The sequence below is a fragment of the Symsagittifera roscoffensis genome, chromosome 3 (assembly GCF_963678635.1).
Source record: "Symsagittifera roscoffensis chromosome 3, txSymRosc1.1, whole genome shotgun sequence".
NCBI classification, from domain to species: Eukaryota; Metazoa; Xenacoelomorpha; order Acoela; family Convolutidae; genus Symsagittifera; species Symsagittifera roscoffensis.
The window spans coordinates 32,591,245-32,616,145 of record NC_087064.1 but is presented as its reverse complement, the minus strand read 5'-3'; the positions used below and the strand labels follow the sequence as shown (position 1 = coordinate 32,616,145).

Here is a 24,901-nt window from a genome sequence, read left to right as displayed (position 1 = left end):
AACGCAAAAAAAGTCGGTCGGCCGAAAAAAAACTACCGAAAGAGACGAAAATTATATATATTTGAAAGCAAAAAAATTTCTTTCGCGACGTCTCAGGAGCTTCGAAAAAAAACTGAACCAGCGTTATATTTATCAGCCAGCAAAATTCGATCAATTTTGGTCAAAAAAGGACTGAGACCACGAGTCAGCGGCAAGAAACTCAAAATTTTGGGGACATCAACAGAAAAAAAAACGTAAAAAGTGTTGCAAACATTTCTGAGAAAAACCACAAAAGTTTTGGGAAAATGTGTTTTTTTTAGATGAAACCATTGTTGAATTATACTCCAGTGCCTAGATTTATGTGAGACGACCCCCAAATATGCGTTATCATCCCAATTATATCACTTGAACGACAAAATTTGGAGAAAAAAGGGTGATGTTTTGGGGCTACATAAAATTTTCTGGAGAAAGAGATATAGTAGTCATCGAAGGAAACATTAGTTCTGCCGAATACTGCAAACTTCTCGAAACCCACATGATGGAAACATTTGTCTTGACAAAATTTTCCAGCAAGATAATGCCAGTTGCCATAATTCCAAATTTTCGTCAAATTTTTTCCAGGAAAATGGTTTTCAAGTTTCGGAAAATTGGCCCCCATGTGCGCGTCAATCTCCAAGATTATATAAAAAACGGTTTTTAAACAATTTAATTAATGAGTATTTTCTCGGCAAAATAACTCCGGAAATATAACGGAAATTTGAAAATATAACGATAATTTTAACAAACTTTATCATCGGTAACATCGGCCACAATAAACTGCATAACTCAAAGCAAGCTGCAAAAATGGCCAGTATTTGTCCTTGAGACAAATTGCTCTTTTTAAAGGCCAGCCTTAACCAAGGCTGAACCAAATTAGAGCGAAAAGACGGTTAAAATGGGTTTTGGGGGGACCGAACCTGGTTACGGAGCATCCCATCAAGTTCGGTGCACATTCGAGTTCTAGAAAGGAAATGACCTAGTCGGGATTCGAACCGGCGCCGAACCCGCCGGGACGCACCATGTATACGCTTGGCTACTGTCCCTGTATGCATTTACTTTTATATGCATTTATACTCTCGCACATTTACGTTTATATGCATTTGTACTCTTGTTTTATATTTGCGCTGCAACATCCTCCGCCCCTAAAGACGGAAGAACAGGTGCGAGTTTTACGGTCGGTCGTGTCAGCTCGCTCGTAACAGTTTTGATATCGGCGGATCGGGCGCATCCGTCTTTGCCGTAGTGTAGTTTAGCAATACGGGCGAGTGGGTAATGCCCACGTGGGCTGTCGGGTTCGACTACCCAAACCAAGTCGCCGGTTTTCAGTGTGACATCCGAATCATTATGCCACTTTGCTCTCTTGTTGAGAGATGGTACATATTCACGCAGCCAGCGTGACCAAACTGCGTTAGCGTACGATTGTGCTCTGGCGTAACGCTTTTTATAATCAAAGTTATCTTCGAAACTTAACGACGGGAAGCTTGCTGCGCTGTCACCGAGAATGAAGTGATTCGGGGTGAGTGCCTCTAGGTCGTGCGGATCGGAACTGACCGGAGTGATCGGTCTTGCGTTAAGTAATTGTTCAACTAGGCAGAGCGTTGTTCCTAGAACTTCCTCAGTTAATCTCCTGTTGCCTAATATGTCGTACAACACTCGCTTAACACTTCTCACTAGCCGCTCCCAGGCGCCACCGTGATGAGGGGCACTGGGCGGGTTAAACTTCCACTTAATGCCTTTGTGGACGAAAACGGCCTGGGCGACTTTGTTCCAATTTTGGACACAGGATAGGAGCTCCTTTTGAGCACCAACAAAATTCGTGCCATTGTCAGAAAGAATGGTTTTGGGGGTACCTCGCCTTGCAATAAATCGCTCTACGCCCATGACGCAGGAACTAGTATCGAGAGATGGAACCAACTCGATGTGAACTGCTCGAGTCGTGAGGCAGATAAATAGAAAACCCCATCTCTTTTCGGTACTTCGGCGTATTGGCACTTGAAACGGGCCAAAGTAATCAACACCTGTGTTGGAGAAGGGAGGCTGCTTGTAACCCAGTCTTTCAATCGGTAGGTCAGACATAATGGGCACAACTGTTTTTGCTTTGCGCTTACGGCATGTTATGCAAGTATTTTCGATGTTCCCAAGTAACCAGCGCAACTTCAGAACAATGTATTTCAACTGAACGACAGCACGCATGTAATCCAACCCCTGATGTGCATGTTGAAAGTGCATATGCCTAATCAACATATGAGCAACTCGGTGTCGACCATCCAGTATTATTGGATGTTTGCTATCAAAGTCGGTATCAACAAGACGGCTGATACGTCCAGTTGAACGCAGGATGCCAGCTGGGCCGATGAACGGAGAATATTTAGCAATCCGACTTTTCTTTGTTATCAGTATATCGGACTGAAGTATTTTCACTTCGGCAGGAAATGATTCGGACTGAGCGAGATAAATGAGCTTCTGCTCGGCAATATCTAACTCGGACGGGTCGGTTATTTCAAGCGTTTTTGTACGGAAGTGTTTATGCGATGGTAGCACACGAAGCATAAACGCTAAAACACGTTTGTACTTTACAATTGAGCTGAATTTATCCCAATTTTTAAACAGACGGATCGACGGTGCTTTCTCAGATGAAGCATCAACAACAAACGTAGATGCAGTCTCAAGGCATGTATCAATGTCACAGAGTGGGCCTTTTAATTGGATCTTTTTGATGACATCAGTGTTCGGCTTGAATGGCCCATCACATGTCCTCAATATACTAGGGCCTCTAACCCAGCTGATATCCTTGAGGGCTTCCGAAGAAATCCCTCGTGTGCCGGTATCAGCTGGGTTATCACCACTGAGTACATGATTCCATTGATCAATGGTGGTGGACTCCAAGATTTCACCAGTGCGGTTTCCAACAAACACAGGAAGTTTGTTGCACGAGTTAAGCCACTGGAGAACGGTGGTAGAATCAGTCCACATGAATACATTGCTTACTTTGAAAGTAAGCGCTTTCAAAATCTCTTCTTTGAGTCGAGTCGCAAGCAGAGCAGCCTGAAGCTCTAACTTGGGAATGGAGAGCATCTTCATAGGCGCTACACGGGCTTTCCCAAATACAAAAGCTAACTCGGTCTTTTGCGATTTAGCAAGTCGGGCTCGGAGAAACGATACGGCGCAAAAAACGTCCTGCGAACTATCACCGAACGTGTGAAGTTCACAGCGGTCGAACGGTTCGGTAAAGTAGCTACGAGGTATCGTCAGAGTACCTAATAGTGGAAGTCCTGAGTGCCAATCTAGAAATTGTTGTTTAATTTCCTCTGGGAGATCATCATCCCATTTTTGACCACTGATTCTCCATATGTCTTTTAGTAAAAGGCGCGCTTTCACAGTATATGGAGCTACCAGTCATATTGGATCAAAAACTGAGGAAACAAAACTCAACACGGTGCGTTGAGTAATTGCTTTATCTAGTGGTCGATCAACACCTCTACTTACTACTAGGGTATCTTTTACAAGAACATGCGACGATTGGTCTGGACTCTTACAAATATCCTTAACTGACGGGTTGGACTCACGGTTGTCCGGATTAAGAGCGGTTGTAACTTCGGGTACATTGCTAACAAACTTTGTCAGGTTAAACCCACCTAATTTGAGCATTGCGACTAAGTCTTTACTTAGGCTAAGAGCGTCAGCGGTATTTTCGAACGAGTCAAGATAGTCGTCCATGTAAAACTTCTGGACAACGGCTGAAGCGGCTTCGGGGTATTCAGCTTGATTATCAGAAGCAGTTTTTTGTAGCGCGAAATTCGCACAAGTTGGCGAATCACGAGCGCCAAAAATATGACGGGTGTATTGGTGAACCACCACACTTGAAGTGGGGTCCTCCCGCCACAAAAAACGGAGAGACGGTTGATCTCGCGCAAGTACTCCAACTTGTAAGAACATACCTTCTATGTCCGCTGAGACGGCGTACTTGTGTTGACGGAACCTCAACAGTACAAAAATAAGATTTTGAAGGAGATCCGGGCCAACCAAGAGAGATCTATTTAAGGAAGTGCCATGAAATTTGGATGCTCCATTGAGCACACGGCGCACCTTGCCGGGTTTGTTCGGGTTCAAAACCGGATGGTGTGGAAGATACCACTCACGTTCGGCTCGTGAGCTGGGATCGTGCGGGTTGACGGTTATGACATATCCTTTACTTATATCTTCTCTGATTGTTTCGGTATACTTCTTGCGAAGTAACGGATCTTTATCTAATCTTTTCTCTAACGACTTTAATTGGGCTAATGAAGAATAATAATTGTTAGGCAAGCTAACATCATTATCACTCCACAGCATCGGTACAGTGTAACGCTCACCATCGTGAACGGTTTCAGTTTTTAGGATCGACAAAGCACGCTTGTCTGCGGCGGAACGGGCATCTACTTGCTTGAACGCACCATACGACTCTAACTCATACCAAGTTTTGATTTGGTCGGTCAGAGAAATATCGTCCGTAACGCAGTTAAAGGAAGAAGAATTTAGGACGAACGATCAGGAGACGGACCACTAATGACCCAACCTATCGGAAGTCGGACGGCGCACGGTGAGTCAAGTTCATCTCCGAAGACATGTTCGAGGGGTCTTATCGCATGATAGAAGTCCTGTCCTATAACTATCTCAATCTCTTTGTAATTATACGCAGTCGTCTTTAATGGGGCTAGTTGCGGGTATTTGACCTGCAATTCAGAAACGTTTATAACATCGGGTCCTATATACATGTTGTGCTTAACGAAAGCGACAAACGAAAACGAAAATTCACTTTCATTGGGCTTTGCGGAAACTTTCAAAAGAACTCGTTGAGTTTTAGATACCTTGGCTGAGTTAAAACCATCGGTCATAACATTTACGGGCGTGCCAACTAATTTCAGACGTTCAACGAGTGCCGCGGAAACCCAAGAATGAGTGGAACCGGTGTCACAAAGTGCTAGTGCATTCGAATTTTCCGAACCAGAGGACACATCTACCAACGCAACGGGAAGAATACCTTTTGCAGTTCCCTCACAAGGTTTAACACAAGCTGCGTTGTTTGCAGAAGTAGTGTTTGTATTAGTTTGAGTCGATGGTGATCGGTCGGCCTCTTTGGGCGGGAAAACTTTCTCGGCTCCATGAAGAAGCACATTGTGAGTGCTCTCACAGTCCTGTTTTGGGCATTTTCTTGCCTTTTGGCACTTTCGGAAGGTATGGTTGCCTTGTAAACAAGAAAAACAGAGCTTTTGTTCTGCTACATATTTAGCCCTTTGTGTTGCGTTTTTCTCTTTGAACACGGAACAGTTCCAGAGTGCATGCTGCCCTTTGCATAGCGAGCATGGAGGAAACCTTGTCTTTTCTCTACTTTTCTCATCCTTAGAACTTACCTTAGTGTTACCTGCAAGCACTTTTGTAACTACTTTTTGTTTAACTGGCTGCTCGACTTTGACTAAAGATTTCAATCGCTCATGGCCTTCTGCCTTATTCTTAAGCCAATCGTTGAAGTCTAGCAATGTTAATCGCTGCCAATGTTGTCTAACAGTATGCATGGACCATGCCTCTTTTAGATTTGGAGGAAGCTTACTGACGGCTTGATTTAATAGGTTCACACTTTTCAAGTCGTCATTGAACGACAAAGACCTAAAAACAGCTACGAGCCCAGAAATCACCGCAGAAAAACTTATAACATGGTCAGAGTTGTGCATCTTCAATGCGGGAAAATTCTTCAACTTATCCAAATGTGCACCAACTACAACATTAGATTGCCCAAACTTTCTCTGGAGAGTTGCTAGAGCATCCTTATACAACACTCCACTGTAGCCGTATTCCGCAATTGCACTCTTGGCTTTGTCTTTAACGTGTGTTTTCAGATATTTGAGTTTTTCATCATCAGTTAGCATAGCCGAATCAACTGTTGCTTGGAACTGCCCGAACCATTCATACCAGTTAAGTGGTTCTCCATCAAACACTTCCAAGTTCAACTCCGGTAGACGGTCTTTGCGGCTATGCAGAATGATATCTGCTAACTCTCTCGCCGAGATGGGTTGTTCGCTATTAGGCACGTAAGACGGGCCCGTAGTGGGCGCAGGATATGTAGGTGGATAACCTTGATGCGCTGTTTCAACAACTGGATGAGTTTGCGGCTGGGTGTAATACACAGTCCCAAAACTTGTATAAGGAACTACGGTGTTTGGTGGAACATCAGGAGTTGTCACTGAGAAAACGTTTGAGGGCGGTGCGCAGTATTGAGGAACTGGCATCGTTTGCGCAGTCGCGGCAGGTCTCCACAAACTGCTATACGGGTTATAGTGTTCACTTGAGAAACTTGTTGGGTTGTTTGGAACATTTATAGGTTGATGGGATGGCGCTGCAGGCGCCTGATACCCAGTTGAAACGGGGCCGGAATGTGGCTGACTGACCGGAAGCAAAGAGGGAATAGGAACGGTTGACGGGACAAATGGTTGAATAATCGGAAGCGAAATGGGAATCGGTATCGAAATTTTTGGTATCGAGAAAAAGTTACCACTTGTAGCTTGCTTTGAGTTGGGATACAATAAGACATTAACACATCGTACACAATTTTATTGCAAGTTTGTAAAAATTAGAATAGTCTTACAGTTTTGGAGATTGGGCGGTCACCGGTTTCGGGTTGTCAGATCTTCGGTCAGTCGCAGAGAAATTGTTCGGCAATCACTTCTCTAACTTACACAAAACGTCTGCAGTTGACTTGTACTCACACAATACGTCTGTTGTTGACAGTCAGGATATCGTAAGTTGGTTTGGTGTAGTAATTTTCTGTAGCTATATTTCCAACTGTTCCAACTATATTTCCAAATGAATCAATCGTGGCAAAATTCCGATATTTCCAACTATATTTCCGAATGAATCAACCGTGGCAAAATTGGGATATCAAGAGGACGCTGAATTCGTTCATCGGTTGAATCGGTGACATAAGAAAGTGCCCAGCAAGCATCAGTCATAATATCGCGGTCATCATTGGCGAGCAACAATTTCAACGTAGGCAACAGCTCTTGAATAACCTCAATTTTAGGCTGCGGATTCTTGTTTCGACACAAGTTAGAAATGGTTCAAGTAATGTTTCTCAACATAGGCAGATTCGTGATGGAAGTGGACAGCTTAATCCAGATTGGCACAGCTCCTCCGTATGGGCATAGCTCGTGTCCCTTGTGGGGCGCCAAAATGTGCGCGTCAATCTCCAAGATTATATAAAAAACGGTTTTTAAACAATTTAATTAATGAGTATTAAACGGAAATCGACGGAATTAATGGGTTTACGGAGCATCCCATCAAGTTCGGTGCACATTCGAGTTCTAGAAAGGAAATGACCTAGTCGGGATTCGAACCGGCGCCGAACCCGCCGGGACGCACCATGTATACGCTTGGCTACTGTCCCTGTATGCATTTACTTTTATATGCATTTATACTCTCGCACATTTACGTTTATATGCATTTGTACTCTTGTTTTATATTTGCGCTGCAACACCCCACAATCTCCATATTTGAATATTATTGAAAGTTTATGGAATTACATGAAACATACGGTTCGTGAAAAACACCCTACAGCAGTTAAAGAACTTATTTGTCATGTTTTTGAATATTTTTTGGCAATTCCGGACGACCGCATTCATCGGTTATATTGGAGCATTCCTCGAAGAATAAATGCAGTTCTAAAAAACAATGGTTATCATACCAAATACTAAATTTGTTGATTTTCGGGATCTACTTAACAATTGCCCCCTTTTTATGAAAGGGGGGAAATTGTTAAGTAGACTAAAATAACGCATTTTCGACCAATCAGACAGCAGCAAAATTCTAATTCTCAATAGAAAGCTCAGTGCTAATTTACTGCTTTTATTAATAGGGGTGGCAATTCTTAAGTAAATACTAAAAGGGGGGGGGGCAATTGTTAAGTAGATCCAATTTTTTAAACTTTTATCTGTGTTTGTTAATTAGTTATAGAATTTTATGCAAATGTCAAAAAAAAGTGTAAATTAGGTGTTAATATTAACAGAGTTCTTAGTTTTCAGCCTTTTTCTTAGTCCGGATAATTTAAATCAGCACTGTATTGGATTGGCTATGGAATTCAAACATGAAAGAGCCGAACGAGCAAACGATATTAGAAACATACCTTCTCTCAAATTACTTCAATACGAAAAATCCACAAACACAGCCAAATACGTCGACAGACTCGATTCATTCTAAAATAAAACTAATCCAGCAAACAAAAATTTCAATGCGAGTCTTGGGCAACAATCTTGGCCTGGAACATAAGATGTAATTCCGGTTGTGATTTTTGGGCTGCAACTTTTACTAGATCATCTCTGTTCCAGACTCGAGTTAGCGCCCTTCAATTTAGTTATGGAAAACAGACCATTTCTTGACAAAAGCCTCACTTAATGTGTAATACTTTCAGTAAGAGATGAATTGTTCCTGTAGAGATTACCATTGCAAAAAATGATCCAGTCTTCTTTATTGTCCTGCGGTAGCTTCCTCTATACATAATTGAGCGTACTCCAGTTTTTATAAATTGTTAAGCTATTTAATTCAGTTTAATTTCTTGAATGGAGTTTCACACAAGATTTTTCAATGAGATAATGAGAATCACAGGTTGATAAATCTAAAATAGACCAAGTGCACAACATCGTCTGCTAAAACAATTAAATAGATTGCTTACACAGATTTCACAGAAGATCGCGAATTATAAACATCTTGAGACTCAACTATCGAAACCCAAAAATTCTACATATTACCGAACAAATCCGTTCAACTAGGAACAGATATGTAACCTTGAAACTACCCATCAATCAGACTGAAAACGTTCACATTCAAACAATACGGGCAGGACAATAAGGGAAACAATATCGCCAAAAATGTTCTTCAACAGAGCCAGCCAAAAAAAATTGTTTATTGTTCCGACTTTCGATACGAAAGTAACGGAATATTTGTGCTCGGGGTGGGTTTTTTGTCTTCAGACAAATTTCGACTTTTTAACTAGCCGTTTTTGACGGAATTTTTTTATATCATTCGAAAACTATTGTTGTCCTGAGCTTGAATTTGAAAAGATATTTCACCTGTGATCATTTTTCGTAAAGTTATGGGGGTTTAAAGATTGCCATTTTGGCCAATTTGGGACAATTAACGCGCGATAAATTTCGCGCTATTAACGCGTAAGCGAGATTTAATCCGTCTGAGAAATCGTTCCAAATTGGTTCAAGGAAGCTTATATGCCATAATTTATTTGTTAATAGGCGCAAAATCTATCACTTTGTACGTAATATGACGTGTGGGGGGATGTTTTTAAATAAAATCTCAAATTTTTTCAAAAAAAAATGTTCATTTTATTTATTACTTTGAAATTTTTCATCTTATTTATGCTCCATAGACCTTAAAAGGCAGTCGGAACTTTCAGGGCTTCGCCCTGATACGAGCAGTCTTGTTCTGTTTTTACTGGAGACTGATCGTTTAGCAGACTATTTTTTTAGCATAAAAAATGAAAAATGAGTTGAGTGACAGACTCAAAAATAGGCTCAGTCATGGGTGAAGCTTCCCCAATTGAGAAAATTATCTCACGCTTTGTTAGCAAAATTAACATTTTCAAAAACACAATAGTCTAATTTAGCGTTAAAAAAATGATCAACGCACAAAAAATGCTCGTTTTGAAAAGGAGTGCAGCCAGTATTTAGACAGCTGCGTATTCATACTCGTCAGTATTTAGACAAATACTGTATGAACCAATCAGAATCGAGAAAAGAAATAAATAATACAAAAAAAATAATAATTATTTATTTATTTCTTCTTTGTCTCGATTCTGATTGGTTGAAACAGTATTTGTCTAAATACTGACCAGTCTGAACACGCGGTTGTCTAAATACTGACATGTAACCTTTTGAAAACGACAATTTTATATGGAAATTAATAGTTTTGTTGAAATATTGCGAGATAATTGACTTAATTGGGGAAGCGTGGCCCCAGATTGAGCGTATTTTTGAGTCTGTCAAAAAATCATTCATCACTTTATTACGGTGGTCGGGGGCTTTCAACAGGGGTCTAGGACAACAAGCCGACGGGACTTCAAGCCGAAGGGACTTCAGGCCGAAAACTAAACTTTACAAGCACCTCAAATCATTGTTTTTTCATCTGTAAAACGTTGCTTTTCAAAATCTTAGGCTAGTTTAGTTGATAATAAACGTTTTTCATGACAATGCACCACTTCTGATCGTCATCTGTTAATAACATCAGCCGGTTTTTGAAATGCATAAATTATAAACATGAAAAATGCCTTCAACAATGTTTTACTTTTCAACTTAACGAAACATCCTTTGGAGGCTTAAATTTTATGAAAACGCCAATAACTAGTGAAGAAAAATCATGAAATTCAGAAGTTCTTCAAAAAAGTTTTCAAATTAATCTTATTTCATGACTTCATGAGAAAATTTTCGGCTTGAAGTCCCTAATTTTACAATTCGGCTTGAAGTCCCGTCGGCTTGATGTCCGGCACCCTTTCAACAGTGCCGAAGTACAGTACCAAAAAAGGCGGGAAAATTTCAGAATAATGTGTATGCTTTTTCTAAAGAGCGAGAAATCACTGACGCTAATTATCAAAGAAAATCACTCCAATTTTGGTGCCAAAATGTCTGCAACTGCAAATTAAACAATTATTTTGGCGTCAAAATGTCTAAATTGCAAATTTTCTCTCCCAAAATCTTTAAGTGCCACTTAAGATTGTAAACGTTCGCCGGCTCTTTTTCCTTTCCCCCCCCACCTCACTCAAACATGAATTTTATGGTCTAACGAGTGGTTTTACAAGGTTAATTATGAAGACTATAATAGCTTGTTATGGCCTAATCAGTTTGCATGTCAATTTTCACGACAATCGGACAAAGTGAACAGTATTTTCAAATACAAAAATTTGCAGGTGGGGGGAATAGGAAAAAGAGCCCGTTCGCCGTTTAACTTTTGATTAGTATGTGGAAATTTGTTCATATTTTCTGCAATGTTGAACAAAGTTTTCATTTTCGGCACTGTTGAACTAAATTATTTTTTTTCGGCACTGTTGTACTTCGGAACTGTTGTACTGCTCCCGGTGGTCTGCTACAGTACTCATTTTTCACTTTTTATGCTAAAATATTGGTCTGCTAAACAATCGTTCCCCAAACAGTATTCACGCAAAATTGCCAACTGTTCAAAAACAGAAATCAAATTCTCAAATATCATCAGTTTTGGCTCAGTTAATCATGTTTTAAGTTTTAGCACTGTTCTACTGTGGCACTGTTGAACGCCCACAAACAATTTCAACCATTGATTTTTTTTGCTACACTCCAAATGCGTGCAACCAGCTCACAGTCTGTTTATTTGGTCAGAACCAATCAAAATACATCAGTCAGCCTTAAAATGTTTTTGTGAACTATGATTGAATTTAGATGTAGAACGAATAGAGTAAAAAGATGATCTCACAATGACCCCGCATTTTCAGCATTCCTACAGATCTTTGAGAACTGAAAACAAGAGTAAACAAGACTGCTCGTATCAGGACAAAGCCCTGAATGTTCCGACTGCCTTTTAAGGTTTATGGAGCTGTAATAGCATTAAAAAAATTAAATAAACAAAATGAATTTTTTTTAATTTGAATTTTTTATGAAAATCATCCCCCCACACGCTATACAAAGTACAAAAGGATAGATTTCGCTCCTTGTAACACATCAATTATGGCAAATCAAATCAGCTTCTTTCAATCAATTTGGAATGATTTCTAAGACGGATTAACTCTCCGCTTACGCGTTAATAGCGCGAAATATATCGCGCGTTAATTGTCCCAAATTGGCCAAAATGGCAATCTTTAAACCCCCGTAACTTAACGAAAAATGATCACAGGTAAAATATCTTTTCAAATTTAAGCTCAGGACAACAATACCTTTCGAATGATATAAAAAAATTCCGTCAAAAATGGCTAGTTAAAAAGTCGAAATTTGTCTGAAGAAAAAAAAACCCACCCCGAGCACAAATATTCCGTTACTTTCGTACCGAAAGTCGGAACAATAAGATCAGTATTAGACTATGGAATTGCACAAATCAATCCGGCCGAAAATAGAGAGCGTAAAAGGATAGAGTGTACTCAATCCGAAACTGTTTTATCAGACAGCAGATCTATTCCATCTCAGTGTTCAAGGCAATAGAAAAACTTTGAACCGTAATCAAGAAACATGTTATCATTTCTCCGCAAAAATTGTCCTTGCGTAAAGATAGCTTTTGTTAATTTGGCCCGATCTCTACTAGGAATATTGGGAAAGTTGCAATTTAAGATTTTTTAACAAAATTTCAAAACTTCATTTTCTGATTCGCCCAAATTGTTCGCAGCAAAAGGACGATAGACATATTACTTTTAATCAGAAGTTCATTATTACAAAGATCCCAATTAACTTTGACAATTCATTCTCAAGGGAAAGGACCAAAAAAAGAGCTGTTCAACCTATCACGGAGGACCGCTGTTGCGCCTTTCTTAGAAGTTACATGCAGATTTATCCTAAAAATGCAAACTTGGATGCATCTCGAGCTGCGCCGATAACCACGCGGTGTTCTCCGTAGTAGACCGCAACTCAAAGCTCGGTGTATTTTCTGTTTCTGGCCTATAAAATTAGCCAGATGTCAAGTGAGCCTCTGCTTATACTAATAACGCATATCTGAGCATTATGATATGAGTTTCAAAATTAAAAAGATTTTAAATTAGTTTTTGGCCGTATAACAGAAAAAAACCCACAGCAAGTTGCATGCATCAGCCCAATTGCATTTTCAATGTTGGGTTCACGCTGAGACCCGTTCTGCGCTGGGCCCATTCTTCTCTAACCGGCCTCCAATTATACATAGATTTTTTTTGCGAGTGTGTACAAATCAGATTTGCATGTTGGCTTTAAATCATAAACCAATATTTGCTTTTTCAAACGTCATTTTATTTATGGACGCACTAGCATGTTTTTTGGTGATATTCAATTTTTTGCGTGCAACTGAGATTTGCATGTTGGCGTTAAATCATAAAACAATATTTGCTTTTTCAAACGCCATTTTACTTATGGACGTACATGGTAGCCGTATAAAGTCACAAAACTAAATCATATGACTTAGTCATTGTTTTAAATCATAAGACTTAGTCATTGTTCTAGCAGATTATGTAACGAGAGACGGTGTGTGTTACTATTGACCTGTAACAAAAAGTTCATTTTTTACTGTGATGTTGACGCTAAATATACAAATTACACGCCGCGCTTCTCTTTTTGTAAACTATGCAGTTAAAAGGCGTTCACCGCCATATATAGCACATTCATTATTATCAAATTCATAAGCAACTAAGAGCACAAAACAAAGCAATTCGATTTTTGATGGAAAAAGAAAAAACAAAAACTTGACTCAGTGGAGTGCGCAGTATTTTTTCGAGTGGGAAAGGGTGTTAAAATTTTTGTCGATCTTTTTTCCAGGTCTTGATATTCGTGCCTACGGTGCCTTTGGAAGTAGTTGGAGCCTTAAGAATGGCAACCAGAATTAAAATGGCCCCCTTACCAGATTACCACTCCCCTCAGGAGGCTACTGATTTGACTTTTGGTTAGTGTAGAAGTGAAGAAACCTTACTTGTAAATAGCTTCTGCGTTTTCTTCTGTTGAGTTGATTGATTCCAAATGATGTAAGGTCATAAGTTCCGAAGAGTAAAAAACAAGACACAGAATTAATACTGGAAACATTTCCATTTCATTATATTTCAGTTTTTCAATTTCAAAAATTTTCTAAATTCGGAGAAAAAGCCTGCATGGCTCCAATCAAAATTGCTTACATTGTCAATTTTTTTTCGTAAAATTGGGGATTCTAGAATTTAATTTAATTTAACTTCAATCTGATTTGTTTTTGTTCACACGGACATTATCATAAGAAGGCTTAATTCGGTCTGAATGCCAGAAAATGGGTGCGAAACAATATCACGCCGGGCAATTAAGGTGTGCCTTGTAGGATAAATCCACCTATGGTCAGATTACCATTTGCAGTGAAATTTAGATAAAAGTTGCACACAAAAATGCTCTTTTATTGATTTATTTCTGGTTTAAATCCGCAATTTTCGGAATTGCTAAAAGCGACGAGACTAAATTTGACGAAACGCACCAAGGAAGCCTATAGGGGAAAAAACAGATGAAAGACATGAAAGCCGGCTTTTAATTTATTTTCAGCCCACTCACTTAGCTATAAATAGGCGTCAATCCCACTGAAATCTCAGATAATTGCCTAATTCTCAGATACATCAAATAAAGATGAGATTTTTCAAGTATCTTCAAAAAATATTAAATTAGAAAAAAAAACTTACACGTTTGAATTTGACCTTTATACCATGGCTACCGTCGTTCTCCATCATCACCCATGAAATAGATAAAAAGAACAAAAGATAACAAGACTGCTCGTATCAGGGCGAAACCCTGAATGTTTCGACTGCCTTTTAAGGTTTATGGAGCAAAAATAACATTAAAAAATAAATTTGAAAAAATAAAATGAATTTTTTTTCTAAAACTTGATTTTTTTTGAAAAGCATCCCCCACACGCCATATAAAGTACAAAAGGATAGATTTTGCTCCTTGTAACAAGTCAATTATGGCAAATCAGCTTCTCTCAAGCAATTTGGAACGAATACTAGGGGTACCGGACATCAAGACGACGGGACTTCAAGCCGAATTGTAAAATTAGGGACTTCAAGCCGAATAGTTCCTTATAAAGTCGTGAAATATGAATAATTTGAAAACTTGTTTGAAGAATTTCTGAATTTCATGATCTTTTTTCACTAGTTATTGGCGTTTGCACATAATTTAAGCCTCCAAATGATGTTTCGGAAAGTTGAAAAGTAAAAGATGGTTGAAGGCATTTTTAATGTTTATAACTTATGCATTTCAAAAACCGGCTGATGTTATTAACGGATGCGAATCACTACCGGTGCATTGTCACGAATAACGCTTATTATCGTCTAAATTTACCAATTTTTTAGAAAAGCAACGTTTTACAGATGATAAATAGCGTTTTTGGGTGCGTGTAAAGTTTTAATTTCGGCTTGAAGTCCCTTCGGCTTGAAGTCCCGTCGGCTTGTTGTCCTGGACCGGAACTCTAAGACGGATTAAATCTCCGCTTTTACGCATCAAAAGCGCAAAATTTATTGCGCGTTAATTGTTCCAAATTGGCCAAAATGACAATCTTTAAACCCCCATAACTTTACGAAAAATGATCACTGGTGAAATAACTTTTCAAATTTAAGCCCAGGAGAACAGTACCTTTTGAATGACATTAAAAAATTCCGTCTAAAATAGCTAATTAAAAGGTCGAAATTTGTCTGGAGAAAAAAATCCACCCCGAGCACAAATATTCCGTTACTTTCGTATCGAACAAAAAGAAATAACATCTACAAAAGCGTAAATCATTCAAATAATACATTTATTTTAGTCCACGACATCAAATTAACCTATGAATATCAAACTAAAACCTGTTAAATTGTTTCTTCTTTTTCAAAGATATCACAAAAATTTAGCAGCGCGGTTTTTGTTCAGAAAGTTTAGCGATAAAGACAACAACTATGGACAATTTAGAACAGTTTTTTTTACGCAAAATGCTGCAATAAAACGCCCTATGGAAACAATTTTCTCGATATGTTCACCACAAAACAACGTCTTGTGGATTGTGGGTTTTGAATTAATTTGCTTGTGACATGCAAATTATATTTTTTCATGAGCTTTTTTTTTAAAACCTTGACTTATTGATGGTTGAGTTAGTTAAGTTTTTTCTAACTCTAAAATTTACGAGGCAAAACTGCGCAATCTGTGCATTGTAAGCGGATTCCACAACAAGCCAAAATCAAATTTGTCGCGGAATCCACATCATTCCTACTTTTTTTAAATCTTTTTTGCTTTAATGGGTTCCTCAAACAAATACGTAAAACACGGTAATGCTTAAAATTGCTCAAAAAACAGACAAATTTGCGGAATCCGCAACAATAATTGCGGAATCCAGAACAATTTGTGGAATCCACAAACAAACAATAAGATATTAGCATAGCTAAATTGAGCTGTTGCGGAATCCGCAACTGTAAGCGGAATCCACAAACTTTAAGTGGAGTCCAAAAACTGTCAGTGGAATCCACATTTTGTTTGTGGATTCCTTTTACATATCTGTATATACGAAGTAGCGTTTAAAATTATCTTTTAATTACATGACTTGATTTCAATAGAAATTGATTTTACTAGATCAGTGTTTGAGATTGATGGAATCCCAAATACTGACCAATATTTGGGATCGATGAAATTTGTTCTGAGTGTTTCGCAATAAAGACAAAACGGTGCAATAAAACGCCCAATGGAAACAAAAATCTCAATTTGTTCATCACGAATCAACGTCTTGTGGATTGTGGATATTGAATTAGAATGCTTGTGACATACAAATTGTATTTTTTCATAAGCAATTTTTCAAAAATATTGACTTATTGATGGTTAAGTTAGTTAACTTTTTTCTAACTCTAAACACTACGAGACTAAACTGTGCATTCTGTGCATTGTAAGCGGATTCCACAACAGGCCAAAACCAGATTTGTCGCGGAATCCACATTATTGCTACTTTTCTCTGATCTTTTTTGCTTTTATGGATTTCTCAAACAAATACCTAAAACACTGTACTGCTCAAAATCGCTCGAAAAACATACAAATTTGCGGAATCCGCAAATGTATTTGCGGAATCCAGAACAATTTTTGGAACACACAAACAAACAAAAATGCGCATTGTTAAATTGAGCTGTTGCGGAATCCGCAAATGCCAGCGGAATATGCAAATTGTAAGTGGAATCCGAAAATTGTAAAAGGAATCCGTATTTTGTTTGCGGATTCCCATCACATATATATATATATATATATATAAATGTAGTAGCATTTAAAATCATCTTTCAATTACATGATTTCATTTCAATAGAATAGGATTGTACTAGATCAGTGTTTGGGATTGATGGAATCCTAAATACTGACCAGTATTTGGGATCGATGAAATCTAAATTAGTGACCTAAATCGGTGATATGATGTGCGTTGTGTTTCTAATTGCTCTTAACCCAATTACTCCAAATATTGAATTTGTTCCGTATTTTTTCCAATTTATTCCAGTATTTGGGATTTCATGAATCCCAAATACTGACCAGTATTTGGAATAAGAGTGTTTGACCACTATTTCGGAAATACTTTGTGTGTTGTGCTTCCAAACACTCTTATTCCAATGACTCCATATAGTGATTGTATTCCATATTTATTCCATATTATTCCAAAATTTGGGATTCCATCAATCCCAAATACTTGCCTGCATTTGGGATCGATGGAATCCCAAACACTGAACTAGTTCGGCGTTATGCAATGCGTATTAGCTCTAAACACTCTTAACCCAATGACTCCATAACATGATTTTGTTCGGTGTTGTGTTATTAAAACTATGATCTCAAAATTGTTTTGCTGGGATATGTATCCCAGTTACTAAAAGATGACATCCACCGATTTAGTTGACCAATGTTTTAAGATTTGTACGTGGATTCCATTGACAATGATTAAATCTTTGCATTCAAATTCCGGATTGCTAAAGATAAGTTTTCCAGCTCCAGCTTTTAGTTGTTGATATGCAAGTTCAGTAATGAACAAATTTCGGAATCTATTTACAGTTTGCGGAATCTGCTTGTATTTGCGGATTCCGCCTACTTTTTGCGGAATCCACTTACATTTGCGGAATCCAGAAAAACTAACTATATTCGCTTGTTGCGGAATCCGCGACAACAAATGTGCCAACAAAATTTACGTTACACTGATTTGTACGCGGAATCCACTGAAATTTTGTAAGTGGAATCCACTTACATTTTGGAACATTTTTAAAAATTAGTTTCTGGAATCCAGGAACATATAGACACAAAATTGTGCGCCTATCCAGCGCACAGTTTGGCCTCGTAATGAAAGCCGATTCATCCACAAGGGAAAGGAACAATATACGAGCTCTTCAGCTCATCACGAAGAACCGCTGCTGTGCCCCTGGTTAAGATATACATGCAATTTTTTTGGATACTTTTCTGGGCTGGGTAAGGTTACTTCGCCCTCGAAAAACGAGCACGGAACATGGTAGGCCTCGAACATCTGACTTTTCGACCTTTCCACTTCACCACCGCTCCTCTTTTTCAGATTGCATAAAATTTAGTACTAGCAAGAAAGTTAGATTTAAATTTTTCTTCTTTGTTTTGGAAGTTTTTTATAATTTGATGTTTTTGATTACTAAAAGTGACTCAACTAGCTGACAAACTGGAAATATTAGAACTCATGGAAACTAAAATAATGATAAATTTGAAGTAGTATTGAATAAAAGAGGTTTTGTCACGTCCAATTAAAACTGAAAATCGGAAAAAAATAGACCCAAATAGACCTAAAAAATAGACCTAAATTTCGATCCACGCCCAAAAGGACTTGAATAAGATTAAAAAGAACCGCACTTCGTTTATTACGAACTTTCTTTGAAGTAGTTTTAAATGTGCCCTGGCCAAAATAGTAGTCAAAATAAGGTGTGCACAAGAATTCAATAATGGGTTCTCGAAGCATGGGAAACTTGCCATGCTTCGAGGTTGATCAGAAAAAGGATAGTTGCTCGCTAAACGAAAAAAGGATATGAAGTCGACGTTTTCTAAGATAGAGCACTATCAAAATAGATTTAAATCTGCTAAAAATGATTAGAAAGTTGCTTTAAAAATCTACTCATTACGCCGTTTAGTTAAATCTCAGTATGATTTCCTTTGTATTTGGACTAGAAATTTTTTTATATCAGATCAGATTTTATAGAAAGTGAAATCAATTTGTTGAAAAATTTCATTAGAACCTTTGTCACGACTAAAAGGGCTTTAATTTGATTTAAAAAAAACTCGAATCCTTACAATTTTTCGAAATCGGGCAAAAAAAACAAGCTAATCTAGATTTTAGTCGCATTCCTTTTGAGGGCGGTGATCGGAACAAAAAATTGCATTGATATTGAACTGCCAGCAATCTTCAATTTATGAGAATTAATGGACTAGCATTAGTTTACTTTGAAATTGTTTGGTCATTGTATCAGCGAGAAAGTTGTAAAAATGCTAACAAAACTTAGTGTAATTTTTATAAGGACAAGCAAATTTTTGATATTTTATGATTATATTTTGACAGCGTTTTTTTTATTATCTAAAAGATATCCTTGTTTCGAGCTCATTTAGCATACGATTTTTTACCTGCGTTATTTTTATGCAATTCGAGGTTTTTAATATTGCTAATTTAGCGAATTTGGATAATTCGTAATCGCCAGGTGCAGGGGCGGATCTAGGATTTTCTCGAGGGGGGGGGGGGGCGGATTTTCAAAAAATTTTCCAAAATTTTGACGACCTTTTTTTTTTTTTTAGGTCGACCAATTGATTTTTCGAGCTCTCCCAAAGCACTGTTTTGCCCCTACTTTGGCTAAATTTTTTAAAAAACAGTCAAAAAAGCCGTTTTTGAGCAATTTTTGAAAAATTTTGACAGAAAAATCGCGTTTTTTTGGCGCGCGCTCCCCCTCAAAGTTAGTATATATTGGCGCCAAAGGCGCCTTTAGAAAAATTTAAGGGTCGGTCGGCCAAAAATGGATTTCTGAAAAAGTATTAAAGGGGGACCCTTTGGGTCGGCAGGGGGTCGAATCCCTGAGGGGGGGGGGGCGTCCGCCCCCTGCCCCCCCCTAAATCCGCCCCTGGCCAGGTGCATCGCTCCATGGTTAATTTCTTCCAAAATTAAGTCAGGGCACCTTTTGTCCGAAACTTTTTGTTTCTTGACTAAACTTTCCATTTTGCATTTGACGCTGGGCATGAGGAAAAAAATATGAACAAAATTGAAAAAACCGATCGTAAATTGTTTTTACAATTTGATGTTCTGTTATAATTACTTCAAATAACTTTGAAAATAGCCAAAACTTTCAAAGCCTTTCTGTATCAATAGTCTTGTTAACAAATAACATAGCTTAAGTTGATCCTTATCTTTGAAAAACTTGTGTTTGATATTTTTGAAATAGTCCAATTGCAACCGAAAAAATTAGTTCAGATGTCAGCTAGTTTCTATATTTGATACTATTTTACTACTTGCAAAATTCTAAAAAACGGCTTGTATTATAGCAAAAAAAACTGAGTCTTATAATCAATAATTTTGAACTGATAAACGCCTGAAAGTCAAAAATTTTGTATTGATTAACTTAGAGACTTGATTACAAAAAAAAACGGCCTATGTGAACAATCTACCCCCTTAATAGAACATATGAACAATCTCCCCCGTAAAATTAAACGGCAAATTCAAAAAGTAAGGCCTGCATGTACCATGTACTATGTATCACGGTCAAACCTGATTGGCTAAAAATATTACAAAGGTTGATTGAATCGCAGCGTTAAGATGATGAAACTTATCTAATTGTTATTGTAGTAAAGAGATAAAATTGCATTTTCGAAACCGACGGCAATTTTTTTCATTCTTGTAGATGCAATATTTGGTGAAGTTTAGCAGAATTTTTCTTCTACTGTCTGAAAAATATTGATGCCTTTGCAGGTGCGGATTAAAAAGGGCGCACTGATTTCCAGTTTTTTCTTAAATAAAGACAATTAAATTCAGAATTTTTACTCCCACTAAAATATGTAGATCTAAATTGAAGAATTTGCATAACATAAGTCGTGGTTGAATGAACTTCTCCAGTTTTCCGAAATCAAATCTCGACGTCTTTGCGCCCAATCAACGGAAAAGGTGGGGATAGGTCTTTTATCAGACCAATCTTTCACCAGACCACAATGCAATAACGCAATTACTGTAAATCAAAATTAGAGGAAGATTTGAGAAGGAAGCGGTGAGAAAAAACAAAATTTTGTTGAGAAACCTTGAAAACGTTGTCTTTAACCAGACTTAAGAGCGTCAATACATCTGTCAGCCAAATTTGTTCATCGAGTCTGAAGAAGATTTATTTCTCAGGAGTTATAAATACCCATAAGTAAAGGTATACATAAACTATAACTCTGAGAAGGCAGCCTACGATCCCGTTTGGGTTTCAAATGACTGTATTATTGCACTAACATGTTCATAAGACAATGATAATAACAAAAACTAGGGTGAAAAAATTACAACCAATAGAATAGAAACAAAACCTCACATTCAATTCATCAGAATTACAATAGGAAGACAAGCAAATATCCATGAAAACACAGGATAGGCACATTAAACCTTGATAAAGACTGAGGTCGCTTGGAATATTCCTATGATTGATTGTGTATAAATTGATTCAGTTTGGCTCAAAAAATCGAAAGAAAAATCAACTTCGGCCCAAAAACTCCTAGGCCCCTGATACCAGTTTATTTAAAATTCTTGAACCTGTTCACGTAGCCGTTACTGCTTCTACTAACTGTGTCGTATTCCTATAGCCTCCATTACACCGTAAGAAATAGATGGAGGCTTTTTGACAGGACACCTAACTGAGCCCATGCGGCAGTAACCAGTGAGCAAGTCCAAGAAGGAATTCAGTTTGCGAAAAACAAAACTGAAACCCCGAAACCAAGAATGGTAATAGGTTTACAAGGTGTATAATTTTCACTTAATAATATTGGTGATCGTGTTAACCAAAGATGAACTCAGATAGTTTATAATTACAAAATATAAAACGATGTCTGATACCATGAACCAAATTTAAAGCTGGATATCATATAAAAATTGGAATCTATTGGTGCTTAGTTTTTTTCTTGCAATAAATTCAACAATTTGAATCCCCGATACTTAATTGAAAACTTCTGCGTCTTAATTCGAGCACAGGGTTTTTTCAATAGACCTTTTTCAGATGTTTTGTGTTTCAAAATATGTTTTGTATTCGAATAGATTATTTAAGAAATTATTTGTATGCATGCTTGCTAGCGAATGGAATAAGAACTTCAATAAATCGTAAATAAACAGCTCGTGGACAGTTAAAACGTTGGCACCTTCAAACAGAGTGCTAACCGAGTCTCGGTTTTTCAAAAATCAAATATTTCGAATTATTTTTTCACTGCATTTTTAGAATGGGTATTAATCGTAAATGTCGGTCTGGTAAAAAGTCGGTCCCCGGAAAAAGTGAATCATAAATATAAAACAAGACTGCTCGTATCAGGGCGAAGCCCTGAATATTCCGACTGCCTTTTAAGGTTTATGGAGCAGTAATAACATTAAAGAATTCAATGAAATAAAACAAAATGAAAAATTTTTTTTTTCTAAAATTTGAAATTTTTTATGAAAATCATCCCCCCACCCGCCATATAAAGTACAAAAGGATAGATTTCGCTCCTTGTAGCAAGTCAATTATGGCAAATAAGCTTCGTTCAACCAATTTGGAACGATTTCTAAGACGGATTAAATCTCCGCTTACGCGTTAATAGCTCGAATTATATCGCGCGTTAATTGTCCCAAATTGGTCAAAATGGTCAAAATGGCAATCTTTAAACCCTCATAACTTTACGAAAAATGATCACAGGTGAAATATCTTTTCAAATTTAAGCTCAGGACAACAATACCTTTTGAATGATATAAAAATATTCCGTCAAAAATGGCTAGTTAAAAAGTCGAAATTTGTCTGAAGAAAAAAAAAACCCAACCCGAGCACAAATATTCCGTTACTTTCGTATCGAAAGTCGGAACAACAACAGCAACGTAAATGTTGTATTCTCCACTTACGTGTTCTTTATTCCGTAATTAACAATGATAGTTTTGGGTAAGAGTTCTACTTGCGATAATGACAAGTGGTTCACTTTTTGCTGCAACGACAAACATCGATTATTCACTTTTGTAGGACTCAAACAGCCAATTTTTGTAAGATCAAAATGCAAAGTGCAAGCTCGAAGGTAAAAGAGCAGAACTTCGTCCAAGTGGACACCATTTTCAGCCAGTCCATTTTCTAGACTGTTTAAGGAAAACTAAATAAGCCCGTGTTAAAACAACATCAAAAAAAATTATCAGCGGTGTATAAAAAAGTCGCGTTCTGTGTTTTTTCCCTCTATGTCTGCAGACTTCAGAGTTTCGGGTCTTATTCACTAAACGGCCCGAACCAGTATTTCTACATTTTTCTTGAACTCAAAGTAATAAGGTTGAATCTGATTGACTAATCAGACACTCAAATTCAAACAATACGGTCCTGCAGTTCAATTAAAATTTCAAAAAGATAAAATAGTTTGCCAAAATTACCAAATTTAAAAAAATTCTGCTGAAGCCATTTAAAATTTTTTTTTTTGCCCGGGCCAAATTTCAGGTACTTGAAAAAAAAAATTTAGTTGAAGTTTCACATTTTGGTAATAATACTTCTGCTGCTGAAAGTTTTGATTCAATTGCCTGAACATTTTGCTTGAATTTGAATGGCTAATATTAGCCAATCAGACTCGGCCGCATAAGTTTTAACTCAAGAATTAACCTATTCATTTTGGGCCGTTTTGTGCATAAAAACACAGAGTTTCAATGAATTTGCGGTCCAAATAAAAAAGAGCGATCGGTGTCTGTGACAGAGTATCAAACGACTCGTATCAACAACTGTCTGCTCCAACCAAACCAACGAGCAAAAGAATCTACCACGATTTATGCAGTCCCTTTTTCAACCATTGTTTTTTTAGGAACATATTCTCTTTTCACATCTGTGGTGACCAGTCAATAAGCAGAATGTTCTAAGAGCACAATGAATCAGAAAAACAGAAAAATATTAACTTTTATAAGCTGATTGTTAAATTAAGTATAATAATAGTGAATATTACCAAAGAAACTAATATTTTACGCATCATTTGAGCAATTTAATTGAGACTTTTAAAAAATTAGAAATAAAACTTGATCAATTTATTCAATTCATGAAAAATTAAAGCATTTTCTGGAAATTATTGACATTTCTGATAATTTTTTAATCAATTTGCCCGTATTTATATTTAAAAGATAAAAGTTTTTGTTTTTCTGCTCTTGCACCCATTCTGCTCTTAGACCATTCTACTTTTTGCTCCGCCTTCCTGTTGAAGCTTATTTTATCTCGTAGTGACGCAAAGCCAATAATCCTTCTTTCTCTAAAGATAGAAGACGTTGCAGGTCAAAGAGTAGTCGACGGTCCTTACGGGGACCGATCGTTTAGCAGACAAATCTTTTAGCAAATTAGTGATAAATGAGTCTTTTAGCAGACTAACGTAATAAAATGATGGATGATTGATTGACAGACTCAAACAGACCCTCAGTTTGGGGCCAAGCTTCCCCAATTACGTCAATTATCTCGCGGTTTGTCAACAAAACTATCAACTTCAAAAACACAATGGTCTAAATTTGCGGCAAAATAAAGGTTTACGCGCACAATAACACTGGTGTTGAATTGAAGGGGTGCCGGACAACAAGCCGACGGGACCTCAAGCCGAATTGTAAAATTGGGGACTTCAAGCCGAATAGTTTCTTATAAAGTCGTGAAATATGAATAATTTGAAAACTTTTTTGAAAAATTTCTGAATTTCATGATCTTTCTTCATTAGTTATTGGCGTTTGCACATAATTTAAGCCTCCAAATGATGTTTCGGAAAGTTGAAAAGTAAAACATGGTTGAAGGCATTTTTCATGTTTATAACTTATGCATTTCAAAAACCGGCTGATGTTATTAAGGGATGCGAATCACAAGTGGTGCATTGTCAAGAATAACGCTTACTATGGACTAAATTTGCCAAAATTTTAGAAAAGCAACGTTTTACAGATGATAAAATAGCATTTTGGGGTGCTTGTAAAGTTTTAATTTCGGCTTGAAGTCCCTTTGGCTCGAAGTTCTGTCGGCTTGTTATCCTAGACCCGA

The 24,901-nt window shown here is 37.5% G+C and overlaps 1 protein-coding gene across 1 annotated transcript in view; it reads right to left on the bottom strand.

Annotated features, from left to right (window-relative positions):
* LOC134842157 (protein madd-4-like) overlaps positions 1-14,276 on the bottom strand; it is a 55,808-nt gene extending 41,532 nt beyond the window's left edge. Inside the window, exon 1 of the mRNA XM_063858369.1 lies at positions 13,660-14,276. Within this exon, the coding sequence (XP_063714439.1) occupies positions 13,660-13,775 (116 nt within the window). The 5' untranslated portion in view covers positions 13,776-14,276. The remainder of the gene's footprint in view (positions 1-13,659) is intronic.
* Positions 14,277-24,901: the final 10,625 nt, after the last annotated feature.